Here is a 26,058-nt window from a genome sequence, read left to right on the forward strand (position 1 = left end):
GGATAAGGCACACAAATTTCAACTTAAATCCGAAAATATCACGGTATCAGTAACTACAAAACAAGAGAGACAGAGAGAGGGAGTTAGAGAGAGAGGGAAACATAGAGAAGGAGAAGGAAAATTATAATATAAGTATAAATCATAATTTTAAGGCAGGAATCTCTAGAGATGAGCTTTCAGCGGGATGTGGGTTCGGGGCTGTCTGCCACGTCTTGGGCTGCCCTTGGGCACCCCTTGGGCTCCCTTTTTTCCGGCAGGTATAATCCCTCAAAGCGAAAACACAACTCAAGCATTTTGGACGCCTCTTTCAAACTTCACTTGGCTTTATATGTATGGCATGCGCTGTATGTTGTATGATGTATTTTTTAAGCTGATGTATGTGTGTGTGTGTGTGTGTGTGTGTAAGACGAGCCAACAATTTATGCGCTTCGTCGCTTTTCGTCTACTCCAAAATGATTTGCCTTTAGCCAGGACCCCAGACCCCCGGCCCATCCATCCACTTCGCCTCAAGTTCAATTTATTTTGCGCATAAAAAATATAAGCATTTTTGCCGGGTTCTACTCGGGGCCTCGTTTTCTGCCCATGTCCATGGGTTGAGTGGGTATCGTGGTATGTGTCTGCAAATTTAAGAAATTTGCCTATTCAACTAAAGCCAAAGATAGAGATGAGCGCAGACAGATGAGATTTGCCCTTTATTAAGCTTATTCCCGGTATGTGCTTGACTTGGTCTAAATATAGCCTCAAATATAAATAATTATAAGCTTACAAGTTTTAGGGGTAATATGCTATATATGGATATATACTATAATGTCCAGCTATTGCTACAGTAAGCTGTGGGCAAAGCCGAATCTTATATCAAGATTTCGAAATATTCACCCAAACAAGAACTCATCTCTAACTCACTTGTCCCCCGACATTTTGCCACACGATTGCATGCAACATGAGAAATTGCTTATAAATCATGAGCAGCGCCACCGCCTACCCCGGACTCCCATGCGAATGCATGTTTACTGATTTACCGCTTCGGTTTTTTTTTTCTTGCCATCAAAATCTACATATTATACGAGTACAAACACACAAATACCCATACGAGTGCATAGACCCATAAACATTGTTGCTGCCACACATATATGGAGCTGAAGAAATGGTTTATTGAATAAAACGCTACCTGCTGGGAAAATGAGTGGAGAAAACTATTTTGGCCAGGAAAATTTGTCGACGCGTCGTCAACATTCGCTGACATGCCAAGTAATTTGCTGCTAAGCAACACCGATGTACAAAAGGCTGGGCTACCCAGTCGAACCACCCACCGAACCACACAACTAGCTAGCTACTCCGCCCACTTAGACACCCAAACAGCTACTCCGCCCACTCCAAACCCCTTCAGAGCAAAGGTTTGTTTTGGCCCTTTGATAATTCACAAAGTGCACAGGGAGAACAGAGTGCTCCGGGCTGGCGGTTGTATTTGCTTGAAGTTGACTATTTTTCGGCACTGAAAAGGTTCTTTAGGTGCTCTTAAATACTTGTATGTACATTAATACGTACAGCCCTGATGAGAATTCGCGTACCCACTTATTAAAACAATTGAAATATAAATCATAGACGAGGATAACATTGAAACCTAAGCTTGAATCGATCATATTCATGCCTTCTAGTTCGATTAAATTCTGCATAGCTCTCATGGATTAATCGGTACTAGAGAGATTCTAGTAGGATAAACTCTGCAATAAAGTTGGGAGATATTTGCCCAATCCTGCTAAACGATTCCCTAGAAATTACGAATAAAAAGACTCTCGCTGAGTATGTAAGGGTATTATCAGTTTCTATCCACCAAATCTCTTGGGTTCCTTCTTTTTTTATAAGCTTCAACTTTTCTGTGAACACATGTCAGGGCATTTAAGATTTATATTTTTTCTCTATTTTTCAGCTGGACCGTGTCCATAGGCAAAATTGTTGAGCTGCCTACTGCCTGCCGCCACCCTGGCCCTCGGTTCGGCATTTTGCATGCATTTTTGATGGGCCGGCCTGGACGCTAGGGTTCGGCTACAAAAGCGGCAGAGCCGTGTGCAGGCAATGCTTTTTTAACGCGCTTTCATGGTTAGCTGCATTCAAGTGGGGCTCTCGTTCCGTTCGCCTTTATTTCCCACTTTTTTTCTGTAGTTTTTTAGCTTTTTAATTGTCAGGCAGTCGGCGGTGGGGCCACCACTCGGGGAATTGGTGGCAATTGAAAGGGATTTCTCTGTGTCCTCAAATGGGAATTTAAGAATTTTCAAGGAATTAGCTAACCAAACTCGTGCTCCGACCCGAACAGGAGAGGATAGAATGGAACGCCTAATACGCCTATAGAGATTTATCTGGGCGGGGGGGGGACTTGTTGAAGGTTATGGAAATCCAACAAAAATTGAAACTGAAATCGGCTTGAAGCTGTTATCGTTTTTGAGTGGAGTTAAAGGGCCTTCGAAATTGGATTCATATGTGGGTCAAAATATTGGTTCAGATAAGAGGGCCTTCTAGGAGAGTCAGTTCTGGTGGAATTTAAATTTAAAAGTAAAGTTCAAACGCAAATCATGGGGAAACTTTCGTTAACAACCAAGCTCATGTTGTTTTATGAGAAATAAACATATCGTAGAAATATTATTCCCCTAAAATGTACACCCAAGCCAATTATCCACCCACTAGACTTTATATGAATCACAGTCCAATCACAACTTTGCAGCAACAAATCCGGAAAATGCAACATTTCAACGCACATTCCTGCACATATCCGGGCGGGCGGGCCTTCTAAACAGGCACGCCGAAAAAAGTCTTTAAAACAAACAATGGAAAATGGAAAAACTAGGAAAAAAGCGAAAACGAAAACGAAAAAAGAGGCAGACAAACAGCGACCTTACCATTGTTACCTTGGCCGCTCGGCATGGTGCATGGGGCATGGGGCATGGCACAGCGGGGCAAAGCACAAAGCAGCGAGCAGCGAGCACCGAGCATAGAGCACAACGTGAGGCGTACAACACTGCGTATGAATGATGCGGGCACTTTTAAATTATGCAAGAGTATTTTCCGCTCAGTGGCAGCTGGGCACACACACACACACACATGCAGTTACACACACAGACGGGGACTCATGTGAGCAAGCAAATTTTCCACACAATAAAATTGTTCACACTTTTTATGCAGAGGCGGAGAGATGGAGAGTGGAGAGGAGCTGATGATATTGAGAGGAACAAAGAACTTCACGTCTTTGTCTGTTTCATTTAAAATAAATTAGAAAACTGGCAAATTCTAAATTCAAACCTTTTATTAAAGCCCGGCTAGAGCCAGGGCCTTGATAAATTATGAAAATGCAGCTAACAAGGCGTGTGGAACCTTGACATTTGCCCGAGTCCAAATCCAACACTCGGCTGCCTCCACATAGCCAGTTCCTTAGTTGTCCCTGGAGTGCATATTAAAAATGTGTACAATTTGATGGGTTGAGTGTCACTCGGAAGAAGAGCTGAAAGGGTAGGCTCGTGCCCGAAAGGATAACTTAAAGTTGTCTTTAACTTTCCTTTCAGATTTTCCCCTCGAAGTCGCTGCAAAGTATGCGACAATAAATGACAAAGCTAATGCGCTTTCCACGTTCTGGCAAACGCACCACGGAAATGTCTTCGAGGCAGCATTAGAATGCCTGGATGTTGCTGCCGCTGCCTCTGCCTCTGCCACAGCTATTGCGATGCCACTCAAGGCATTTGCCTGCTGCCAGCGGCATCTCGTACCATAAATGTCTTGCACATTGTTGCAGGTGCAGAGGCAGAGGCAGAGGCAAAGGCAGCGATGGGGACATGGCTTGGCATACCCTCAGGCGCGCTGCAGCTTGAGCTTGACATTTGCCTGACAATCAGGCGACACATTTTCCTACTCTGCCACCCTCCACTGCCAGTCGCTCTCCTCCTCAGTGAATTTTTCTGCTGCTTTGATTTTGAATAGCTCACTTAGTTAATAAACGTTGCAGCTCTGCTACGTTTCCTCACTTTGTGTTTGCCCTGTCCTGTCCCGTCCCGCCTGTCAGGAGTGTGTCTTTCAGACTGTTTTAATGCTGTGTAAATTCGAGTTTGCATTTCCACGGCTTCTTTCCAGCTCATCCTCGGGTGCTGTTATATGTATGCCTGTCGCCTAGATTAGATCATTACACATGGCACATAATAATTCACTGAAAGCGGAGGAGTAGACCATCAAAAGTAAGTGCAAAGCCGTGGAATTAAAATGGGATCGAGGGGAGTATTCGAAGCGTGGTTTACCTTTCATTTGAAAAAATAGGTATATGTTATAAACGTATTTGCATCACAGAATTTATAATATTTCTGCGACTAACACCTAAGTTTTCCGTCGTTAAATCCTTCTAAATTGTTCATATATATTTGGTTTTCAAATGAAGAACACTCAGGCCTTATAGCTCCCTTCTTTCGTATGCCCCCAAGCTATTCCTCAGATCTTTCAGCACCCACTTGGCCCACACAAATCCACCTTGGCTAAGCAAGACCAGAGGCAACAACAATCAGTCCCCCAGGACTGCCAGAAAGATGTTGGCAGGTAAATTTATTTATTGAGTCACTTACTTGGGCAAAGAATCTCTCACCCCGAGGTATGTGTGCGTTTGAAATTTATGCGTATTTTGCGTCCTGACTTTCACTTGGCACTCTCCATCTTTCTGGCAATTGAATTAAATTTCAATTAATGAAATATGTGGCTTTAAGTCAGATTTTATATAGTAGGTGTTTTTGCTTTTCAATGTTTTGCTAACCGAAGGGACCTCGCAGTCAGGGTCCTTTCTTCTATTTTTATTTGTTATAGCAATCGAAGGGAACTGTCGGTATTGTCTTTATTATTGCTGCTGCCTTTTAGAGGATGGAAAGGACGGTGGGAGGGGGGGGGAACGAGGGCATATACCAATTTGGTTGGTCATAAATTTTAGAGAGACGGCACAAATGAAAAGCACAGCGCGTTAAGGAAAATATTTAAATTTTCTCGCGCGCGCTCTTTTTCTGCAGCCCTTTTTTTCTTGTTTGGGTCTGAAGGGAGTCCTGTGGAAAAAATCTGCTTAAATGTACTTCCGTCATAAAATAACGGTAATGCAGAGAGAGCAATGCTCCTCTGTGTGTTTGTTGGTGTGTGCCTCACGTAGCAAGAAAAACCTTTTTATAAATGTTGGTTCGCAGCTTCCGCAAAATAATAAAACAAAGCGCCAACACACAGAGCAAGAGAGAGGCAGCTGCCAGGACATCGCCCGGACCCGAGCAAAAGGCAGCCCGGCAAGAATGCTTTTAAATTTTGACACACACCCACAGCCGCACACACACGCACCACTTGGTGGGGCAAGAGGAAAAAAATAAAAAAAACCAAAAAATTAATAAATATGTGCAACGGAGCTCCGCCTTCGAGGCACACAGAGAGACGCCACCGACCGACCCATGAAGGCACTGCCCCCTTTGCTCACTTTGCTCACTTTGTTTATTTTAATTTTTTCTGTAGTCCTTTTTTACATTTTGCTTGTGGATTTTGATGGCCCCAAAAACTCTGTGCGGCGACATTTGTTTGAAGTTTATTTTGCATATGTTTTATTTCAGTTTCATTTTTATTTTTATTTTTATTTAGTTGCTGCAGTGGCAATGCAGAAATGGTGGGGAAGGGGACACTGAGATCACGATTGAGTAGACAAAATTCTACTCAACTGGAAACGTTAAGCAAATAGGATACAAATATCGGAGTTTTTTATACATTCATGAATATTTTTATAAAGCGATCGAACTATATTTGAAATTGGCTTAAAAAAAAACTTGCAGAATTTACCCAAGACTAGAATCTAATAGACATTTCAAATAGTTTTGTAGGTATACTACGGATTTTCCTGGTTTAAGGTAGTTAGTTTTGTAATCTGTAACGATAACCCTATCCTCATTTGAATGATTTCTTTCTTTATTAAAAACATTATCATAAAAGCCAATTAAATTAGTCAATCTGTCTTCCAACTCAATGTTTTTCCTACCATAAACAGTCAGTATACAACTTTTAGAGCCCCACGCAGCCCAAACTGCTTTTCAATCGATGCATACATCTGATTCATTGATTCATGCTTTACAAAACTCATTCATACCAAAAACCAATTAAAATTAGCCACTGAAAAATAACAAAATTATCGGCAACAAACTCGCTCAACCGCAAACAAAAGATACTTAACAAATACATTTAATTCGATTGCTTCGGCAATTTACTGGCAGATAAAAATTATTATGAAAACTGGCCATTAAAAAGTTGTAATCATTGAAATGAAAGCAAATGGAAACTTTATTTCGATAAGAGCTTAATTGATACATGAGTGTTAAAGTATAGCCAACGTATTCATTCGAATTCAATCTCTTACCTTGGATTAGCTTTAGATTGGTTTAAGTTTAAGCTCGGATCTAATCTTCTTTGAGATGTCGTCGCGTGTTGCGCGTTTCACTGAATCTCTTGGGAGGTCTCAGGACTGGGCCCTTGGACACTTAACTTCCTGCCTCTGTCTCTGCCTCTGGCACTGCCTCTGCGTCTGTTCTGGTATTTGTTTTTTATATACCTATGTATAAGTATCTTTTTGTTGTTATTTTCCTTGTAGATCCACCCACAACACACGTCAATTAACCTACTTTCGAGTAAGCAGGGGGCACAAAGCTAAAAAAAAAACATAATAATGGCAGCCATAGCCAGCTCCTAACGAATGGCCCAAGTTAATTTTCTTAGAATTTGTTTCGGTGTTTTTTTCGTCTTTCTTTTCTGGCCTCTGCCTTTCGATTACCCGTAAGTATTTCCGGCAACATACACGCACGCGGAGCACTTTAGCCGGCTTTTTAGACTTCTTGCGCCAAAAATCCAATCAGACGTAGCAGCGGGCCAACAGGCAGACTCTAGGGACCAACAAAAATATCACCCATACGCCGCTTGTGCCAACCTAAGCGCACGAGTGGCAAACACGAACTGAAACTGCGTCCAGAACCAAATGCAACCAAATCGGAGTCCCCTGTATGTGTGGCCACAGCGCATGCGTCACTTTTAGTCAATGAATAGTGCGGCTTCGTGCCGCTCAACATTTGCCGCCAAGTCGAATCCGAAAGATGCCCTCGTCCTTTTGGCAGCTGATGGCAGAGTTCGGAGTTGTCTGGTTTTGCTTCTGTGTAAGTTGGCAAATGTTATTATGATTTTAATCAGATCCTTAGGATTTTCAAAAATCTAAACATATATATATTTATTATAAGCATACATTTGGTACCGTTTATAATCAAACCAGAACCAAAGTTGGATGGGTATTTGGCTTTTCTTTTCGCCAACACCGTGATCGGATTACCATTTCGTATAAGTAGTTATTGCAAAATCTTTTAGAGGAAACAAGGAGCAAAGGTCAAAGCATAAGTTGACCAAAATTGTACATATACATACATATGTATATCCAATATAGCTCTGATAGGAACGATTAATCTACAAGGGCCTTCCCCCCTATTGTTTTCGGTTATTGTTCCTGTGGTTTCTGTACTCCACTCCTCTTCTTGTTGCCGTCGCCGTCGCCGTTGTCAGCGGCAACATAATCATCGGCGCGTGTTGCTCACTTTGGAGGCAGACGACAGCCGAGGCACAGACACAGTCACAGACACACAGACCAAAACCAGAGCACAATTCGCGCAACGTCATGTCAACGAGACAGTCGAGACAAATGCCACAGATCCACCTGCCCCCCAATCCGGGCCACCCACTGCTTCCCGCTTGCTCTGCCTCATCTCATCTCATCCCGTTCCATCCCATCCCTTTGCCCATCCAGAGGCCCAACCATTGCCAATTGTCTTGGGGGCTTAACTTTCTTTCATTTCTGTGTTTCCCTTTTTTTGTGTGTTTAATTTCTTTTGCCAACAAGCGTTGGGGGTTCGGGGGCCAGGCAAAAGGAAAAGGAAAAGGACTGTTGTTCCTACTCCTTGTTCTCCTCTTAATTGTCATTTGCTTGTTGCGTCGCCTCCACTCGATTGGTTCTCGTGTCCGGTGTGTCCCCCTGTGTGTCCCTCTGTGTGTCCCTCTGTGTCGTGTGTCTGCGGGAGCTCCATGGCCAAAGCCTCTTGTAATCGCAAGTTAATTTGATATATTGATGTCGATTCTGGCTAACAAAATCTTACAAATCAAATTGATTTCTCTGTGGTTAGAATTTGCTGTTGGAGGGATATTTCATTTAAATTTTGGAACAGTTTGCCTATGATAATTGTGATGATGGTAAGAATACCCAGCTTTTCCGTTCATCTCTTAATCCATCTATCGTTGGCCCAACAACGAATTAAAAGAGAGAAATGGCCAAGAAACTGTGTGGAACAACCCCAATGAACTGTCTTGACCTTCCTGCAATGTTCTCAAGCCACGTAACTGTTCAGGTAAAGCCCTTGTAATCGCCTGTTAACTTGACATGACGATGCTTAACTGATTTATATGTCTCATGCCTAAGTCCCAGCCATGGATAGACATGATGGATGGATCAATCGATGGATGGATAGATAGATAGATAGACGACTGGATGGAATGGAGAATGTTTCTGAGCCAACAGTAAGATTAAAGAGAAGGCGAAAAGGAAATACGAAGGGAGGCTCTCATTTGGTCTTGATTTTTTGTATTTTACAAATTAAATTGCTTAGTGGAGCATTTGAATTTAATTTATTCTGGGCGGGGCTTAGCCCCTCGATAGCAAACCGGAAGTGCTGCAGCCTGCCCAACATTTTCTGTCTATTTGCACGCCCTCAGACTACAGACTGCAGACTGCACTCAATCTGCATCTGCAGCTGCATCTTTACTTAGCCAAATTACTTGCTCCGCCCTTATGGCTAACAGAAAGGACCCTTCTATTATGGCTGAGCGAAAGAGGCCAGAGATAGAGCCAATGCTGTCAATACTGGGGAATAAATTGCGGTCTTTTGTGTACAACATTTTTGGTTTATCAAGCAAACAAGATAAATTATGCAAAAATACACACACAGAGAAAGAGAGAGGGCGAGAGACTGAGGGGATTGCCACTTGTTGAGATTTCAGTCCATGTCTGAGTCAATACAATATAAACATGTACATATATATATATGTATATATATATATATATGATATAGCACAATGGAATTACGCTTGATTATGCTCGTGTAATGCCAAGCAAAGACTCGTTATTTATTATGAAAATCTGCTGGCTCAGTATTTCATTTAAAAGTTTGGCGCTCACGGCTCTACAATGATGCTGCTTCTGCTTCTCAGCCAAAAAGATGGCAAATACAATTTGCAATTTCACAATTTTACAACGGAACAAATCTTAAATACAACTCCGGCAAAAGGCCGCAAAGTATGCCCTGGATTCAGGATACAGGACAGAGGACACAGGACAAATGCTTCTCCAGTCTAAGCCTGGGCCATGGCCATTTTAATCCCTTTTAAATTGATATTGTAATTGGTTTCTGTATGTAGTTACGAGCATGAATTTCAATATGTCGACTCGGCTCGGCTTTGCCCTTTAGTTCCCTCCGCCCCCCATACCACCTCCTGCCCCTATCCAGTGTTTTCTGTTTGTCTTTCACGGCTGTATGTTATGCTCGTGCAAGTATATGAATTATGTGCTTTTCGTTGGTATCCTTGTGGCCGTAGATTATGTAAGGCAATTTGTATTTGTATTTGCTTTTGTGGTGACTAGTTCTGCAGGATATCTAATGAATGATCGAAGGGTATATCAGGCATACAAATTTTAGATGTAGACCACATGAATATGGTGTTTTTGTATACCAACTGTTGGCGGTTTAGGGTTTGTCCTTTTGGACAAAAGCTTTTATCATTTTTCATCTATAAACTTGCCTCAACAAATTGGTAAAGGCGTTCTAAAGGGTATAATTAAGTGACTTTCTCTCAACCTGATCCCTTCCAACGTAGAAGTTAGAAGCAACTTAAAAAAAACAACAAGATTTAATACTACTTTATGGTATTACAAAAGTTTAAAGCGCCCCTCCTTAATTTACATACAAACTTCCAACGGATACTAATCCCCCACTGAAACTATCAAAAAACTTAAGACATACGACCTGTGAAGAGCACTCCCAATGTTAAACGTAGTATCGTTAAATTTATGAGAGAAGTACCAGTCGTCGGCATTAATAAATATTTGAAGAGCCACTAAAGATGTCGCTTAAGTAATTACGAGCACGGTAACAATTTCAGCGCGACATCTTCACATTTTCACCTTCGAAAACTAAACAAAAGTGACTGACAAAAATCTTTTGATTGCACTTTGGGGACACATCTTAGGGTGTAAATTTTACAGCCTACCCCTCTCTCGCTCCCTCTCTCTCTGGGCCAAATACAAGTCGAAAGGGACTCTATCCCTCTAGTTTTTTTGGTGGGTCTTCGGGCCACGCACAGGTTGCCCATTACACGGCATTTGTCCTTATTTACCGTCTGGGGGGTATCCTCTACTTCCCCAACTTGGTTTATAAAGCACCTGCTTAACCCTTAATGCGGAACCCACAGTAGCAAAAAAAAAACCCGAAAAGGGCAGAGACGAGTAGAGTAGACACAAGAGGCTACGGCAACGGCAACGGCAACGGCAACAGGAAGCTGTGGCAATAAAAGCAAATCCGTATTCAAGGTGCACGAGGCGGCTGAAATCTTTTGGGAACCAGAAGCAGGCCGGATCGGGGCCAAAAGCTGCAACGTCGACGGGTTCGAGGCACTGGGACAGCCAGCAGCAGATTATGTATTTACAGTCAGATAACTCCCGTTATGGCAAAGTTTACCCCACGTCTTTTCCGAGCCCATTCATGCCCTGCCCTCTCGCTCTCGCTCTCTATTGTTGTTGTAATAAGGCAACTGCCTAGATGATTGCCGGCAATTGTTGACCATGGCCCAAAGGCTCTTAGACCCACCCATGTGTGTGTCTGTGTCTGTGTGTATGTGTGTCTGTGTGTTGGACAAAACTTAATGCTGAGTCAGTCCTAGCGGGGCGGCCATTTTGTTTATCTGCATAATAAACTCACCTCAAATTATTGGAGCCCGCATTTTGGACACGTTCCTGTCGTCGCCAGGTGAAATGCCCCCCAAAGGGACATTGCCTGACTCCTGACATTGCCATTGTTCGGACGCCCAACGAAAAGGAGACACACGGGGGTGCTGAATGGGGAATGGGGATGGGAGGAAGCCAGCAAACTTCTCAAATTTCGTATTTAAGTGCTTTCGGTAATGTATTTCGTACAAATTTATAAAACTATCAAATGGCAAATGGGAATCAAGCTTGATAGAACTCCATTCGCAATTTTGTTGGATAAGGCAAAGTGCGAGGAATATTAATCAAAACAGAAGCAGGAAGTGCCGATTAGCCAGACTAAGTGGATTCAGAAGCAAAGATTAAAGATGCTCCGACCATCAGAAGCAGAAAATACCCATCTATTATGTGGCTGAGAAAAGCCCCAAGGTGTCGTCTCACCCTTAGGTGTGCTCCACTTGCACTCCATCCTTTCAACTCTTCAATTTAACGAGGTCTAGGCTGCATTATGCAATCTGCAATCACAGGCAGATCCCCAAAAAGTAGGCTACCATTTTGTGCACATTTTCAATGCCTCTCATGCGGCCACTGCCGGAATTTTTGCTTGCTTAAAAAATTAAATACGCCTCTTGTTACATAAGCCTGCACATGACATCTATGTCTGTCTGTCTGTCTCTCCTTCTGTGGAGCTGCCACGGTGCGGTTTTTTTTTTTTTTTTTTTTGAATCCCCGTTAGGCTGCAGTCAGAAATGTCACAGGCCGCGATGGCATGCCCCTATATCGCCACATAGCTGCTCTATTCAGCTGAGGGCGAAAATATTATTTAATGCCCTCTGACAGTTGAGTGAAGCAATATCGTTTACATGCATTACCTATACACTTCAGCATCTATATATGTACATATGTACATATGGGAGGCCTGGCACTCACACAGATTGCCATAATGGAGATGGCAATGGTGGCAAAATCTCTTGTTAACTTTAAATATGGAAAGCGAGAGAAGGGGAGCAACTGCGAATAAATGCCGGAAAATCGTTGCCATTTTGTGTGAACATTTTCGATTGTCACTTTTCATTTGGTTCGGCGCAGCTCTTTAATTAAATTGAAATAGAGTACAAACAGAGCTCCCCTTTGGAGCTGCTCCTCTCACTGACCCCCCCCAGTATACATTAATATATACATACACATATATTTTTACTTTTAATAATAATTATTCTGGGATTTTTTTCCGTAATCTCTGCAGCAATTTGAGAGTTTATTTTTCCCATATATTTTCGCATATTTTTTTGATTAACTGAAAAATGAGCTCTCGGCTTACACTCTGTGAAGCTGTAAATTTTTTGTATTTTTTTCAACGCCTTCGGTTTTAATTACGTTTTTTATTGAATATGTCCTTACAATTCAATCGCTTTATCAGACCCAAACAGTTATAACTCAGTGCAGCCCAAGAATGTCTGGAACATTTTTAATGCAATTCGAAAAAAGATCAAACTAAAAAACCAGCGAAAACCAATTAACACAAAGCATTTGACTAACACCAATTACCTAGTACGTTTATGTATTAATTACAAGCTATATAATAAAATAAAATGGAATAAAACGAATCAATAATACTCCCCAAAAGAAAAGACAGCAAAAACTAAATAAATTGCAATTTAAACAAATGCCAAAAACTGCAGGCAACAGGAAAAACACTCCAAAACACACATTTGCATGTATGAATGCCGTATATTTAAACAATTTGATCAATTAAAAGCAATTTCGCGGGAAAAAAACCACGGGAAAAACTTCATACAATATAAAAAACATTTTACTCACTCAAAATTCAATAAAAAACGTATAATAAAAAGAGTATTACAAAAAAAAAAACCGGAAACCCCTCGACATATTTTTTTGGGGCCGCACACTTTCTGGCACACAAATTGCCCACCAATGGATGGCAGAATGGGGGCCATCAGAGTCCGAGTGCCAGTGCCAGTGCGAGTGCGAGTGCGAGCGGTGGCCTGTGCTCGGCCCGTACCGATTGAATGAAATTTCACGCTGAAAATCACATTGTTTACCAGCGAAACAATTGCGCGACGATGGCGGCGAAAAAACACACTCTCAGCCTCACAAATCGAAAAGAGAATGCAAAAAAGTTCCAAGCCATAACAAGGAAGAAAAGTCAGCTGTGGGGTACCGAAGCACTAGATACCCTACCTATGTATGTATATGCCAGACTGCCATGGGTGGAGTGAGCCGATGAGACACTATAAAAAAACCCAAAATAAGCTCCCACATAGATGGATATCTTCCTAAGGTGGATTTCACTGTATGTTTTTGATTATATTATATATTGTTTTGTTTTTTGGCAAGCTCCAGGCTAAATTATACAACCCTCGACGAGGGTATGCAGGGGGATAAAGGCAAAAGCAACAGGAAAATAACTGACATTTGTTGCTGCTGTTGTATTCTGCTTCTTTCGCTGTTGCATGTTGATTTTCGTTCGCGTTGCCACTGCCGTTGTTGCTGTTGCTGTTGCTTTTGCATCAGGGTATGTATATTCCTGCTGCTGTTTCACTTTTTTGTTGCTTTGGCACGCATTTGGTAGAAGGGAACATTCGTTGTCGTTGATTGCAGACACGCATAAAGAGCTCAAAGCGGCAATGCAGTAAAATTGCTTCAAAAAAGGGACGACTCTGCAATGCCCTGCTGTAAAATATATGTATGTGCACCTAAATGATCCAAAAGTCCATGAATATTTAACATCGTTCTGAAAGCTGCTTCAGATTTAAATATTCCGAATTTTAAGCTCAAACTAAATATGGAAACCTGGACAATTCTAGTGAAAATCAAAATCACAAGCCGTTTAGTTGGCCAGCAGACAGAATAGAGTATAAAGCACCAAGCGTAAATGCAGTTGGCAGCATCCGCTTTCGATTATAGCCCCCACACACATCTGGCCAACAACAGTTGGACGGCCGGACATCGTGGTCCGCCGCAAGAGCAACGGCTTTTAATGGTCTCATTGCGGACAATGCCGGAACTGCCTGGCAATCGATGGCCGTGTCGTTTGTTTGTGTGTGTCCCAGAAATTTATGATTTCCTTTCGATTGTTTTTCAACGCATTTATTAAGAGCTCAACTCAAAAAGGACAGCAGGCGGTGACGATTTGGCTCACTTGATAGCACTGTCCATCGGCGGAGCAGATCACTTGGGTGGGACTTCCCGTTCCGCCCCTGGCCTGGGCCATGTTCCAGCTGCGGTACACATCCGTGGCACTCAGGCCGTAGCTATCCGTCAGCCAGTGCTGCAGGTCCCCTGGAAAAGTCTCGTATACCGGCACATTCTGCAATCACAAAGGGGTAGGATTATTATGAGATACGTACATATGTATACCATGTATATCTGTGCAAGTTATAGCCCCCTTCTAGCGCCCCTTCTTCTCTCTTCTGGCCATGACATTGTCAAGGAAACCTCACATCCCGATCCCCCTCTCTTTCTTAATTTTAAAGCGCACGGAAATTAATTTCCGGTGCAACGCTGCGTATGAGCGATGCGAAGCGATATATACTGGCAATTACAAGTGCAAAATGGAATTAATAAGAGAACCAGAGCAGAGGGAAAGGGTCAGAGAAAAGGGGAAAGCGAGCGGGTTAGCATTGCTACGAGTAAAATGAACAAGCGGCGATAAAAATGTGCAAGTTTGTCAACTAATTAAAAAGGGAAGCTGCCAACAAGGCGACAGGTGCCGACAGAGTGGACATGGAAGGGCGGAGCGACGGGGGGGTAGGGCGGACATTGGCAGCTTAATTGAAAACTGCAGTAAACAACGGCAAAGCAGTTTAGCCATGCTATAAATTTGTAGATGCAAGAGGGTTCCTTTGGGAATATCTGTTTATAGTATACCTGCGAGTCTCCAAGGGTATTCGGGTATTTCTTGACAATCATAGCGAAGTTCAACTTTGAAAAAGCTCAAACGAAAACTATTTTCCGCAGGAAACAATAGAGAAGCGGGTAAAATGTTGGATCTTAGCTACTCAAACTTCTCAATCTTCCCTCGCTGTATGGCCTGAGTTGACTGCCCGGGGGAGGACCATGGCCCTGTCCACGGACTGAGAGTGTTGCATTTCCGTTAACGTCAGAGCTAAGGCGGAAGGTAAACTAAAGTTTCCTTTTGCCAAAACACAACCAAAATCAGTGGCATGGTGGCAACGGAAAGGGGAAGTAGCACTCGCTCCGATGAGGCAGTCTATAAATTTACCTAGCCAAAATATGTTTTCCCCTGGAAACTTGCTTATTAAATTTGAACAGAAAATGGAATTTCACACTGCAGTGTGGAAAATAAACACAAACATTCGTGGCCACGGTGACCGGGTGACCAGGTAACCAGGTAACAAGGCTACCGGGCTGCCAGTAGATGGCTAATTAAATTTACCAATTAGACAGACAAACACTTGTTCTTGAGAGGGACAAGCACAAAAGACCCAGACAGAGACACAGAGACACAGACACACAGACAAGCGGAGACTGAAGGATAGAGAGTCCTTCAGGCAAGAGCCAGACAACGTTGAGTATTGCTTTTGATTTGGTTAATTTTGCAGACTGCAGGCTTCAGTCAACGTTGTTCAGGAACTGTGGCAGAACCTAATTGAAAGAACCGTGAATTCTTTGAGATTACTCTGGGGATAATAATAACAATAATAGTAGAAGTACCATGGCTCTGGAAAACTCTACTGCCTCACAATGACTGCCTTCAACGCTCATCTCTCATGCAGGTAGGTCGAGAATCTTTTCCTATGAAGTCCCATCTGTCCTATTTCTCTACTTTCATTGCTTATATTTGTATATTGCAAATCAACATCAAAGGTAATTAAAAATACATAAAAAAGTACACAGAAAAACACATCGCTGCTGCTCATGTGTGGGGGTGGCCAGGAGGGCCCCTGAGGGCGTGGCAGCATCATTAAGTGCCGTGTCGACTTAATTATGAAAACTGTCATCGAAATGCTGAGAGTCGTTGAAAAATGTCGCTGTGAAAAATGTGCGATAATTATTGCCACAATTTATCTCAAGTCAACGCGACTGAGAAAAAAACAAGAAGAAGGCAGAACCGAAGGGTTAGATACCCTTGCAGATCCTTCACTCTTTAAGATATAGTTATCGGATGTTGATGGAATTTTAACCATCCATTTTTAATAAAATTTTAGTTTCAAAAAGGTTTTTTTCTCGGTGTTGCAAGCATCTGATAAAAGTCGTTATACCCGCTAAAGGTAAATTATAAAACCGAGTCTAAAATAACATAATTATTTATGAAACAGTAGGATGAAAGTAGGAGGGAGGCGACACGAGGAGAACGTGATATGCGAAAGAGGAAGCAATAAAAAGTAGAAAAAGTGATAAATATGCGGCAGCCAGAGGCACTTTTTCGGCTCTCCCTCTCTCTCTCTCCCAAAGCTTCTTATGCGTAATCACGGAAGCTAAAGCACAGAAGGAAGATGGTGGAGAGGCGAAGAAGAAGAAGAAGAATATGAAAGAGCGGAAGTCCTTTGTTGCTGTTGTTGTTGTTTGTCCGTGTTTAAAGCACGTGCATAAATAAGCAGCAAATTATTGAACGTAAAAGTTGCCAAATCAGCAACGAGGAGAGGCGACCTGAAGGTCGCATAAAGACGCATCTGAAAAATCCCGCTCCTCTGCCCCTGCTCCCCCCTCCGGCAATCTGCTCCCGCTGGCCCTGCCCCAAGGCCCATGCCAAACAAAACACTTTTCAATTAAGCAACTTGTCAGCCTGGATCGGCCAATGCCAGTGGCAAGGCGTCCTTGACTAGGGCGAGCCGTATCACGCCCACCCGGATACCCAAGAGGCAAAAGGTTTAACACGAGCTTCAGCACACACACACACACACCCAGAAAAGCAAAAACCCACCAATGCAGAGACAGATGCTTGAAGGGGAGAATACTATGACAATGTACAATAAACGGCGAATATTAGTAGACCTGCGAATACCCTGTAGCAAACGAATTGAAGGAATTGAAGCGAAAAGGATAACTTGAAGGAGAACGAAAAAATATCAGAGGATGAAGCATAAACCGAAGAAACTTTGAGAAAGAATGGCTGTGTACCAAAGTGTGCTGTAAAAAAATATATATATCTCTTTTATCTTTACAAAAAACGCTATTCTCAATACCGACGATGTTAACCTTTTTGGTTTCCACAAAATGTAAAAATCATGCATTCTCGTGCTATAGTAATGTTCAAGTTTTAATTTGCTTTTTGTAGAACATTTAGAAGCAAATTGATATTTTTATATTTAAAGAAAAGTAAATCTAAATAAGGGTGTTTCTTTTATTCTCTACGCCAAACATTCAGAATCTTTTCAAACTAAATAAAACCAAGCAAATTACTTATAAATATGATACAAAATAATATGATTTTGGACAGCTTCTTCTGCGCCCAATTCCAAGCCCCCAGCTTTACTCATAACTCAGGCTAAACCGAATCCTCATCCCATCCCGCCTTTCCACACACTCCAGAATCAATTAACTTTCACTATGTTAACCCGCTCGCTGTCACAAAGCCAGCGCTCAGCCAAGGCACAGTACAGGACGGGGCCTCCAGGGTATGGCCCAAAAAATGTGAAAAGGACGAAAGAAATGCCTGGCATACTTTTCGGCACAAGCATATTTACGTTGCATGTACGAGTGCGAGTATTTGCTGCTAACGAGCCGAAGAATTATGACTCCATTAGGATAGAAAAGCGCGGGTGTGGGTGCAGGCGGTGTGGACGATGGAGGGCAGGCTTAGAGGGTCCTTCGCCTCCGTCATAGTTAGCCTTAAAGTTGTTGTTTTTTTCCCGGCTGCGCTGCTATTCCTTAGCTATGGAGGCTAAGGAAGTGACGCCATTTTGTGCAGATTACGCTTTGATGAACTCCCTGGAAATGGTCGAGGGGGGCAGACGCAGAAGGACCTGTGGCAGAAGGAAGAGGTGGTGCTGGGTCCCTCGTACAGCAGGCGCAGACATCGGCGTAATGACAACGTCAACAAGACACCAAGAGATTGAATTTACAGAACAAACAATTTTCATTTGCAGTTGAATTAAGCAAAGTAATCCCAAGTGGACATTTTTCTCCCAGCTTTTCTCCTGCCAGCGGAGCTCAGAGCTTCAGAGTGCGGTGAATGCAGTGGGATGGATGGTATGGTTTGGGAAAGGAAAGCGTGAGCCTCGGTTGAGATGGTGCACGATGGCAACTGCCTAATGAACAGCGGTTTTCCACTGCTCGAAAAGCCGAGCCAACGAAATCCCACGGCAGCTCTCTTGGATTTGTCAAAATATTGAACTTAAAGCTTGAAGACTTTGGTTTTAAGGATAAAGAAATACTTGAATCCTCAAAGCTTTTGAGGGGCATAGGAGAATGATTTCTTTTTAGATGAGCCGTTGTATCAAATTTGGAAGTCCTGAATTAACATCAGTAAAAAATTCTCAAAAGGAGTATACGTTGTACAAACGTTAGAACAAGTTTAAGAATAAGATACTGTATCACTGCCAGAAGGTTGTCCCTTGTCAATATGAAATACATATTTGAATGCTTAACAAGGACCAGGAAAAGCGCTTTCGACTAAGAACCAAAAAGCAGACGGTCAGACGCGCACTCCCCTGTACCACTCCCTATGTACCAGTCCCCCCTATCTATCTGTGTCGTTTGTTTTGCATAAAATTTGCATTTTTTTGTGCGAGAGACAATCTACAAAATTGAAAGCAGATGTCTCTAAGCAGGACAAGCCACAAGCAGAAGCAGCAGCAGCAGCAGCAGCACCCAGAACCAGCAACATTGCAAAATGCAATGCATAAAAAGGCAGAGACCAGAGGTGGAGGAGCAGCCATCGAATCTCAAGAACAATTCCCCCTTTGGGGCGACACAAACGGATACTATTTAAATTTTTCCAAAAAAGAAGAAAACCTAAACCTAAAATATTTTTTGGAAATAAAGTGGGACACCCAGGACGGTGCCTGGCCTGAGACGATAGACGATACGGAATCTATGTATTTATGCGGGCGATAATTAGAAACTTTCTAGGCAGCCGATAAGGCGAAATCACAAAAGAGAATTGTTCCGGCCCCTAGATTGGTTTTGCATTGTGAAAAGTGTCATATCTTGGCCCTGGATGATCATCGATTTATGGCAAAAGGCAACTAAATGAAGATTTGCGTAATAAAATCTCCCCAGAAAGTAATGCATTCGATACATAAAGTGGCCACAGAGCCTATATAATCGGAAGGCCTTAGAAATAGATACCATATATGTACCTTACAATCAATGATTTATTTGGCACCACAAATTGAATTGTAATAGTCTGGCATATCCATTATTTTGGATAAACACACAAAAATTTGAATGATGAACCAAGACTCGAGGCCTAATCGGTTATCAGACCCGTGTTCGATGGCTTTTTCAGGCACTGATAAATCTTCAGCGACTGCCTGATTGTTTTCAATCTTGCGACAGAGACGTGGCGTGCCTCTTGGCTGTAAATGAAATCCTGTGGCACTGAAGCGTGACCACGAAGAGGTCACGTGCCCGGAAAGAGACGCCTCCATGACTCGCCTCGACTCGACTCGACTCGACTCTCCACTCCCCTCTATGCCAGACAGGCTCTGACAGATATCCGGGGCAAAGTTAAAAAATAAAAATGGTTGTAGTAGAAGCAGAATAAGAATCCAGAAGTTAAGCAGCAGCAGCAACAACAGGAGCAGGAGCAGGAGCAGGAGGAGGAGGAGGAGCGTGATTTATGTTGGCAGGAGTTATCTGGCTTACCGATTTCGGGAACGGGAAGCTCTTTACCTGATACTCATTTGCCATTGCGGCCAGCCAGTGGGGATCCGTGACCGTGTTCCACTCCTGATACACATCCTCTTGGTGCTCCTCCTCCACAGCCACTTCCACTTCCTGTAACGTCTGGGGTTCCAGGCCCGCGGCTGAATTTATGGCCAAGGCTAATTGGTAAAGCAAAAAACTGACGCGTCCTGCAATCAGAAGAAAGTGCGGTAGTAATACTGGCCGGTTTTCAAGTGTCTGGCTGAGCAAGAAATTTAATTTTAAAACACTCCAATCCCTAGCATCCAGTCCCAGACCCAGTCCTCGTCCCCGTCCCCGTCTCAGTCTCAGTCGAAACCAATCCCAAAGTACCCGACTATCTGAAGCCTCGTTCAGACCTTGTTTTGTTCTCAGACTGTGCGCCGAGCATTTTGTTTGAGTTCAACAGCTACTTACTGTCAGTTAAGAGTGCAATTCCCACAGAAAACAAGCAGAGAGTCGAAACGGGGGGGGATCGGTGGGTAAGCCAAAGGAAAGTGGGTGGGCAACGAAGTAAAAAACAAAAACGAAAGGAAATTTGATCCGCTCTGCAGGTGATTGGCAAATGCGCACATGAATCTTTGATAAGCGCCTGGAATCGCAGTCATTAGACATCTTTTGATGGACAGACACACACACAAAAGGCTCGAAAGGAACTCGAATCACACTGGCAGGCAAGCAGCTGGCAATCAATCGAACATTTAGAAGAACATTCTCTCGGTCCAATCATCAGATGAAATCAAATTGCTTGGCAATCAGGAAAAAAGGCAAGTACTGTTGATTGACAAACCCCCAAAGGGTCTGAGAAGGGTTTTTTGTTGTTTTTTTGCAGTCAGGCAAATGCCATTAGGCAAAGCGAATGGCTTTCTAATTTCCGCAGTTGAATGGGGACTGAAATAGTGTAATTTTCCGAAAGGGATTACCCAAGGGATTGCTTTTGCAATAGGAAGGACTGCTCTCCGGAGAAAATTACTCAAAATTATAATCATTTTTTTCACACCGTCAATCAATCAACTCAATCTATAACTTATTTTCAGCTTTTCCAGTACATCAAATTGATTTGAAAATCATTTTCTTCTTTCATCTGCACAAGGCTTTTTGCCAGCGAACTTATTTAATTAACTTATGTGCGATTTATGGCTCCTGTCACTTGAAACTCATTTCCAACTGCAGTTCAGATTTTGCTTTGCAGCGAAGTTTTCCTCTTCCTTTTCGCTTTTCCGGCTTTGAGCTGTCGCTAAGAGCTGCTGGTCTGCAGAGCAGCCCCTCCCATCAGCCATCAGCCATCAGCGTCCACCGCTTTGGACGTCAGAGGAGCGCGTAACGCATACGCCGCGTTGACGTTAATCATACGCCATGTTTAACGCACCGCAAAAAGTTTCCGCTGCATCTCTCGGCAATAAATCACACATTTTAAAGTTGAAAGTTTCCGGAATAACAAAAAACAACAACAACAAAAAACACACACACAGAGAAACAAGAAAGAAAAAAACTGAGCGCAAAATTAATGCCACAGCTGACCCAAAATGTCAGACGGCCAAATGGAAAGCGGAAAATGAGAAAACGAAAGCGGAAAAGCCCCAAACAAAGTGAGAGGAACTTTGTTATAAAAACGAAAGTCGCCGATGATGCAGTGCCCTGCTGCTGCTGTTGTTGAGTTAGTGTCAGTCGCTTGTCGTCGTCGTCGCTGGTTGTTTACGAGTATTGTACCCTAGCAGGGGGTACTACAATCTAGATCAGATCTTGGTAACACAAAGAAGAAGTGGGAGCAGAGTATAACCCCGGCGTAAGCCTGTCTCTTGCCCAAGATTGTGAGAGAGGCTGATAATAGAAGAGAGCAAAATAGGGATAGAAATCTATCATTACCATAGAAGCAATCGATCAGCAAGGGTATACAAAGATACCGACCCCAAAGATAGTCTATATCTATATTTTTTGTTCGTTTTTTCTCTGTTGCTTTTTTTCTATCTGATGTCGCTCTGTCTCTTTATGTGGGCCAAGTTGAATTGCAGCTGTGGGCAGGGGAAGAGAGGGGATTGTGTTTGCCCAGCCTCATCACGTGACCACTAGAAATTTGCATTTTAATGGCTTTCCCCGGCATTTGGCACTACTTATCCTCGATTGTCCTCTAGGGGAAGAGGTCGTAGTGGCGACTGGTGTCAAGGGGGGAGGAGAAGGCAGGACAAAGGAGAGAGGAGAGAGGAGACAGGAGACAGACAATGTGGCAACAATATGTGTTAAGTGTTGTTGTCGTCAAGGCTTAATGATGCCAAGAATAAACTTGCCGCGAAAGAAAGCAACAACATTCGCCAAGTGTGTGTTGGTGTGTGTTGACAACGCAAAACGTGGCAGCAGCAGCAGCGGCAGCAGCTGCAGCAACAACAGCAATGGTGCAACATAGGGCACGCATCGGCAAGCAAACAAACAACGACAACGACAACAGCAACAGCAATAACAACAACAAGCAGCAGCGACAACGCGTGACAAATGACACGAGTGACATCAAAATGGTGCCCCTTGCAGCGCCTTGCTGAAACGGAAATGGTTGCACGGCGGCCCAAGATGTACCGGAGATGGAGGAGGGGGAGTATGGGAACTGGAACAGGCAGCGGCCCTTGTCAGCGGCAGCAAGCGGAAGCAACAGAAACAGCAGCAACAACGGAAAAACAAGCAGAAATAAGAAACTAGAAGAAGAAGTCGGATAATAGTGTCACACAAAACGCGCGACCAGCAATAAAACTACAGTCTTCACCGACCATAAGAAACAATGTAGTAAAATATAGTAGATCCGAAACAGGAGTGCAGCCACCGGCGAGATTCCTGAATAGACACAAAAGGTGTTCATATTTTTCTCCCCACATCCTCGGATCTTGTGGGGTATTGCTCCCAAGCAGTGTCTACTGTTTGCCAGCATTCATGCTCGCTCGGTTGAGTGCCTACGCTGCTGTTGCTGCTGTTGCTGCTGCTGCACTTCACTGCCTGCCTGCTCCCACAGTGAACCCTGAACCTCTTCCCCGCAATCAGCTTAGTGTCGAGCTGTTCTCCTTCCGCGCTTTTCACTTCTCTCGTTCTCGTCCGCGAGCATGAGCAAGCGCGAGTGACACTTGAGTTATTTTGGGGCTCTCAGCGGAATAGAATGGAACAGAAAAAAAAGAGCGCTCAGATTGAGAACTGGCACAACTAAATGTGGCTGGGGACCGAAATACCAATTAAGAATGCGTTGACATTCCAACCGCACCGACATCCTCACCTCGCCGCGCCACCTGACCTGCCACTGGAGACCACAGTGCGTATGCGTGATAATTGGAGCATCAGGAGTGGAGTGGAATGGAGTCTGAGAGGCTGTAGAGGATGCTTACCTGATGCGGGCACAGCAGCCAAAACTTCCTGGCCTGGCATTAGTCCCAGAACTGGCTGCTCCTGGGGCAACAGCCACCGCGGCATGTCTCCTGTTGCGCCTCCCCGTGGCAAGGAAGCCAGCAATGAAATGGCTATTAAGAGATGCAGCTGCCGCCTCGGCCGCGAGCTATGCCTGTTGTCTGCCATTCTACCCTAGAACGAAGGAGTATGAAAAAATGTACTCTTAGCCGAGACGGCTTTAAGTTATTAAGTTATTAATACAATGAAGGAGCTTCTTGGGCCCCGGCCCCGGGCCCGGCCCGGTCATTGTAATCCGGCGCCGGGGGTCGATGCAATTGTCTGGCATAGTAGAAGAAACAAGAAGGCAGATTCACGGCTGTTGGCCTTCGGTTGGCTTTCATTCCGTCAATTTATTTGATAGACAGCCCAAAGATGGGCTGGCAGAAACAAAAACGCTTTTAAGGGGCTCCAAAAGATCTTTAGATACTCTTTCAAGGGCTAATTTACTCGGAATCAGTTACCTTTTCAGGAACACTTAAGAGTTCGTTCATAACTGGTTAGGCGGCGGAAATATAAACAAATTAGCGAGACATTAATGATTTCATTTCGTTGAAATTCAAATGAATAAAGTCTTAAAGCCGATTGAATGTTAATTGATTGATGCTAATCTTGTTTTTACTGCCGCTTACTACAGGTTTAATACCCTCATTCAGAACAGTTTGAAATGTTTTCCAAATTCAAGAGTTTAAATTCTTTTCGACATTTCAAATGACCCCATGAAATGACCCCCATTGGCTAAGGACACACTGTGGTAGAGTAAAGCCCTATGCCCAGCCTGCCTCCATATCTGCCCCCGCACTGTGTTCTGACAGGCAGCATAGATTGCCTGCCACTCTTCACGCTGCGCTGTTGTTGCAAGTATCTCGTTGTTCCTGTCTTTGTGGAGCTTATTAACGCTCCAGTGGGTTCAACTCTTCGCCGATGAATTCTATTTTTCCCGCTCGGCCGACAGCCGACACCCAACATTAGACAGCCGCACAATGGACAAATCCCAGCCATCAGGACATCAGCAGCGCCGCCATTGTGGCCTGCCATCAATGGAGCAATTTGAATGGCGAAGATTTATGAGGCGCCCCCGGCTAAGGGATGCCAACTGTGCGGCAGGCGTTTAACTCTTCAAGACATCAAGAATGTGAGGGAATTTCTGATGGCTCAGAGCAAGAGCATCAATTAACACCGCATACGTACGTACATATTGATGGAATTTTGGATGTGGACTCTTTAAAACTATCATCGAATAAATTCGATTTCCCCTCCACCCCCTATCCAAGCAATTAATTGCAGATAATTCTTGTGCTTTTTCTTCTACCTTTTACTGTCATTAAAATTTGCTGTTTTTCTCATTGCATCATTGCTCCTTCTCCTTCTCTTTCTCTTTCGTTTTTGCAGCCTTTACTGTTGATTTAAGCCTGACGGACGCTCTATCTCTTTCTCTCACCCACCACTCTCTTTGCTTAATAACTGTTCTGAGTTGTTGTTGTTGTTGCTGCTGGGAGAGTATCATTAATATTTTTGCATTGCATTCTGCTTTCTGCTCCGTGCGCTGAGTCAAGTACTGGCTAAACGAGGCAGCATCTGCCTGGCCTCGCCTGCAGCCTGCGTGTGTATGTGATATGCATACAAATACAAATACACCAGAAATGTGAGTACCTCGTTTAGAAAGTACTTAACAGTCTCACGCCTGCCCCGGCTCACCCACTCACCCCCTCTCGTTGCTCTTTCACTCTTGCTGTTTGCTCATAAAATTAAATTTCACAGCTGGTTATCTTTTTATTACACCCACACACACACAGGATCGGAACTGGTATGGCATGTACCTCCAATCGGTCGTTAGTTTTAATTGTTACTGCTCCCGAAAAATGCAAACGCTCGACTGAACGCACTGCCACACACAAAATAGCCAATACATGAGGAAAAGACTGAAAGAAGAGGAACTAAGACTGAAGAAGACACAAAGAGAAACCAGTCGACAAAAAGAAGGAGGAAAAAACAATGAACTGTGATTGAAATTTTTGAGAAATCAATGCCCGAACATTACCATTTAATGTCAAGTGGCGGTGGGGGGTGGGGGGCTGGTGATTGCGATGGGGGGGTCCGTGCTGGAACAATATCAAATGATAACGAAGCGGGCCGAAACGATGATAATACGAGTACTATATATTGACTGTGCCGCAGGCCAGCGCAAAGGGAAGGGAACGGAAGAGGGAGTCGGTGTCGGAGTCGGAGAGATAAAGTAGTTGAAAATTAATATGCGTTAAATGGACAGAAAGCACTCGGCTAATTAAATGGCGTGGACGGGGGAGTGGCTGGTGGTGGATTTCTGATTGAAATGGAAACGAAAATATAACTTTTGATAATTGGTTTAGCGGTAGGACATGTTGCTACATTGAAAATTTAAACTTGGTTTCGACTAAAATTATGCATTTGATGAGTTTACTGAATGGCGGGAAAAGGGAAATAAATGGTGGCTTAATTGGTTCATTGGGGAATGAAAATTAAAATGAAAACAATTTCTAACCAATCTGTATCGTTTCTTTTTCATTGCAAAGCATTTGAAATCACCCATAGAGAGGCTCAATAAAATTAATTTCATATTGAAACTGCCTCAAAAGGAGTAATTTCGCCATACAATCAAATAAACTAGATGCCACCCCCCGGCACCCAAAAAAACCACCCAACAAGCCCAAGCCCCGCTCCAATTCATTTCAATAATTGAGCGTTTTTTCGACAGTCCTTTGGGTGAGTCCTTTCATGGGGGAGGGGCG

At 43.4% G+C, this 26,058-nt stretch overlaps 2 protein-coding genes across 8 annotated transcripts in view; both read right to left on the reverse strand.

The window, feature by feature from the left end:
• The window catches only part of Ccn (cellular communication network factor protein Ccn), a 46,608-nt gene extending 39,625 nt beyond the window's left edge, over positions 1 to 6,983 (reverse strand). For 2 of the 3 annotated variants that reach the window (XM_033381500.1, XM_002134855.3), the window contains exon 1: positions 6,395 to 6,983. The gene's annotated coding sequence lies outside the window, so the exon portion shown is untranslated. The remainder of the gene's footprint in view (positions 1 to 6,394) is intronic. The other variant, XM_033381499.1, reaches the window with a different exon arrangement.
• Positions 6,984 to 14,133: 7,150 nt separating this feature from the next.
• Positions 14,134 to 25,225, reverse strand: LOC6900503 (uncharacterized). Of its 5 annotated transcripts, none has more exons than XM_033384136.1 (4): positions 25,111 to 25,225; positions 23,233 to 23,420; positions 19,835 to 20,043; positions 14,134 to 14,369 (listed from the first exon to the last, which is right to left on the reverse strand). In XM_033384136.1, the coding sequence occupies exons 2-4, from the start codon at positions 23,417 to 23,419 to the stop codon at positions 14,166 to 14,168; spliced, it is 600 nt and encodes a 199-aa protein (XP_033240027.1). In that variant the 5' UTR covers position 23,420; positions 25,111 to 25,225; the 3' UTR covers positions 14,134 to 14,165. The 5 variants fall into 5 exon arrangements, with proteins under 5 accessions (XP_033240027.1, XP_033240025.1, XP_033240026.1 ...); XM_033384134.1 differs by having other exon boundaries at positions 23,233 to 23,425; positions 25,111 to 25,224; XM_033384135.1 differs by lacking the exon at positions 25,111 to 25,225 and adding an exon at positions 24,997 to 25,104 and having other exon boundaries at positions 23,233 to 23,425.
• Between the last annotated feature and the right edge of the window lie 833 nt (positions 25,226 to 26,058).

This window comes from Drosophila pseudoobscura, chromosome X, assembly GCF_009870125.1.
Source record: "Drosophila pseudoobscura strain MV-25-SWS-2005 chromosome X, UCI_Dpse_MV25, whole genome shotgun sequence".
Lineage (NCBI taxonomy): Eukaryota > Metazoa > Arthropoda > Insecta > Diptera > Drosophilidae > Drosophila > Drosophila pseudoobscura.

Excerpts from the sequence above, each read along its gene's own strand:
- LOC6900503 (XM_033384132.1), bottom strand. The coding sequence starts at position 23,784 with ATGAACGAACTCTTAAGTGTTCCTGAAAAG. Across the intron at positions 20,044-23,232 it reads GGCTGCTGTGCCCGCATCAG|GACGCGTCAGTTTTTTGCTT; the intron begins GTAAGCATCCTC and ends TTCTGATTGCAG. Across the intron at positions 14,370-19,834 it reads GCTTCCCGTTCCCGAAATCG|AATGTGCCGGTATACGAGAC; the intron begins GTAAGCCAGATA and ends TTGTGATTGCAG.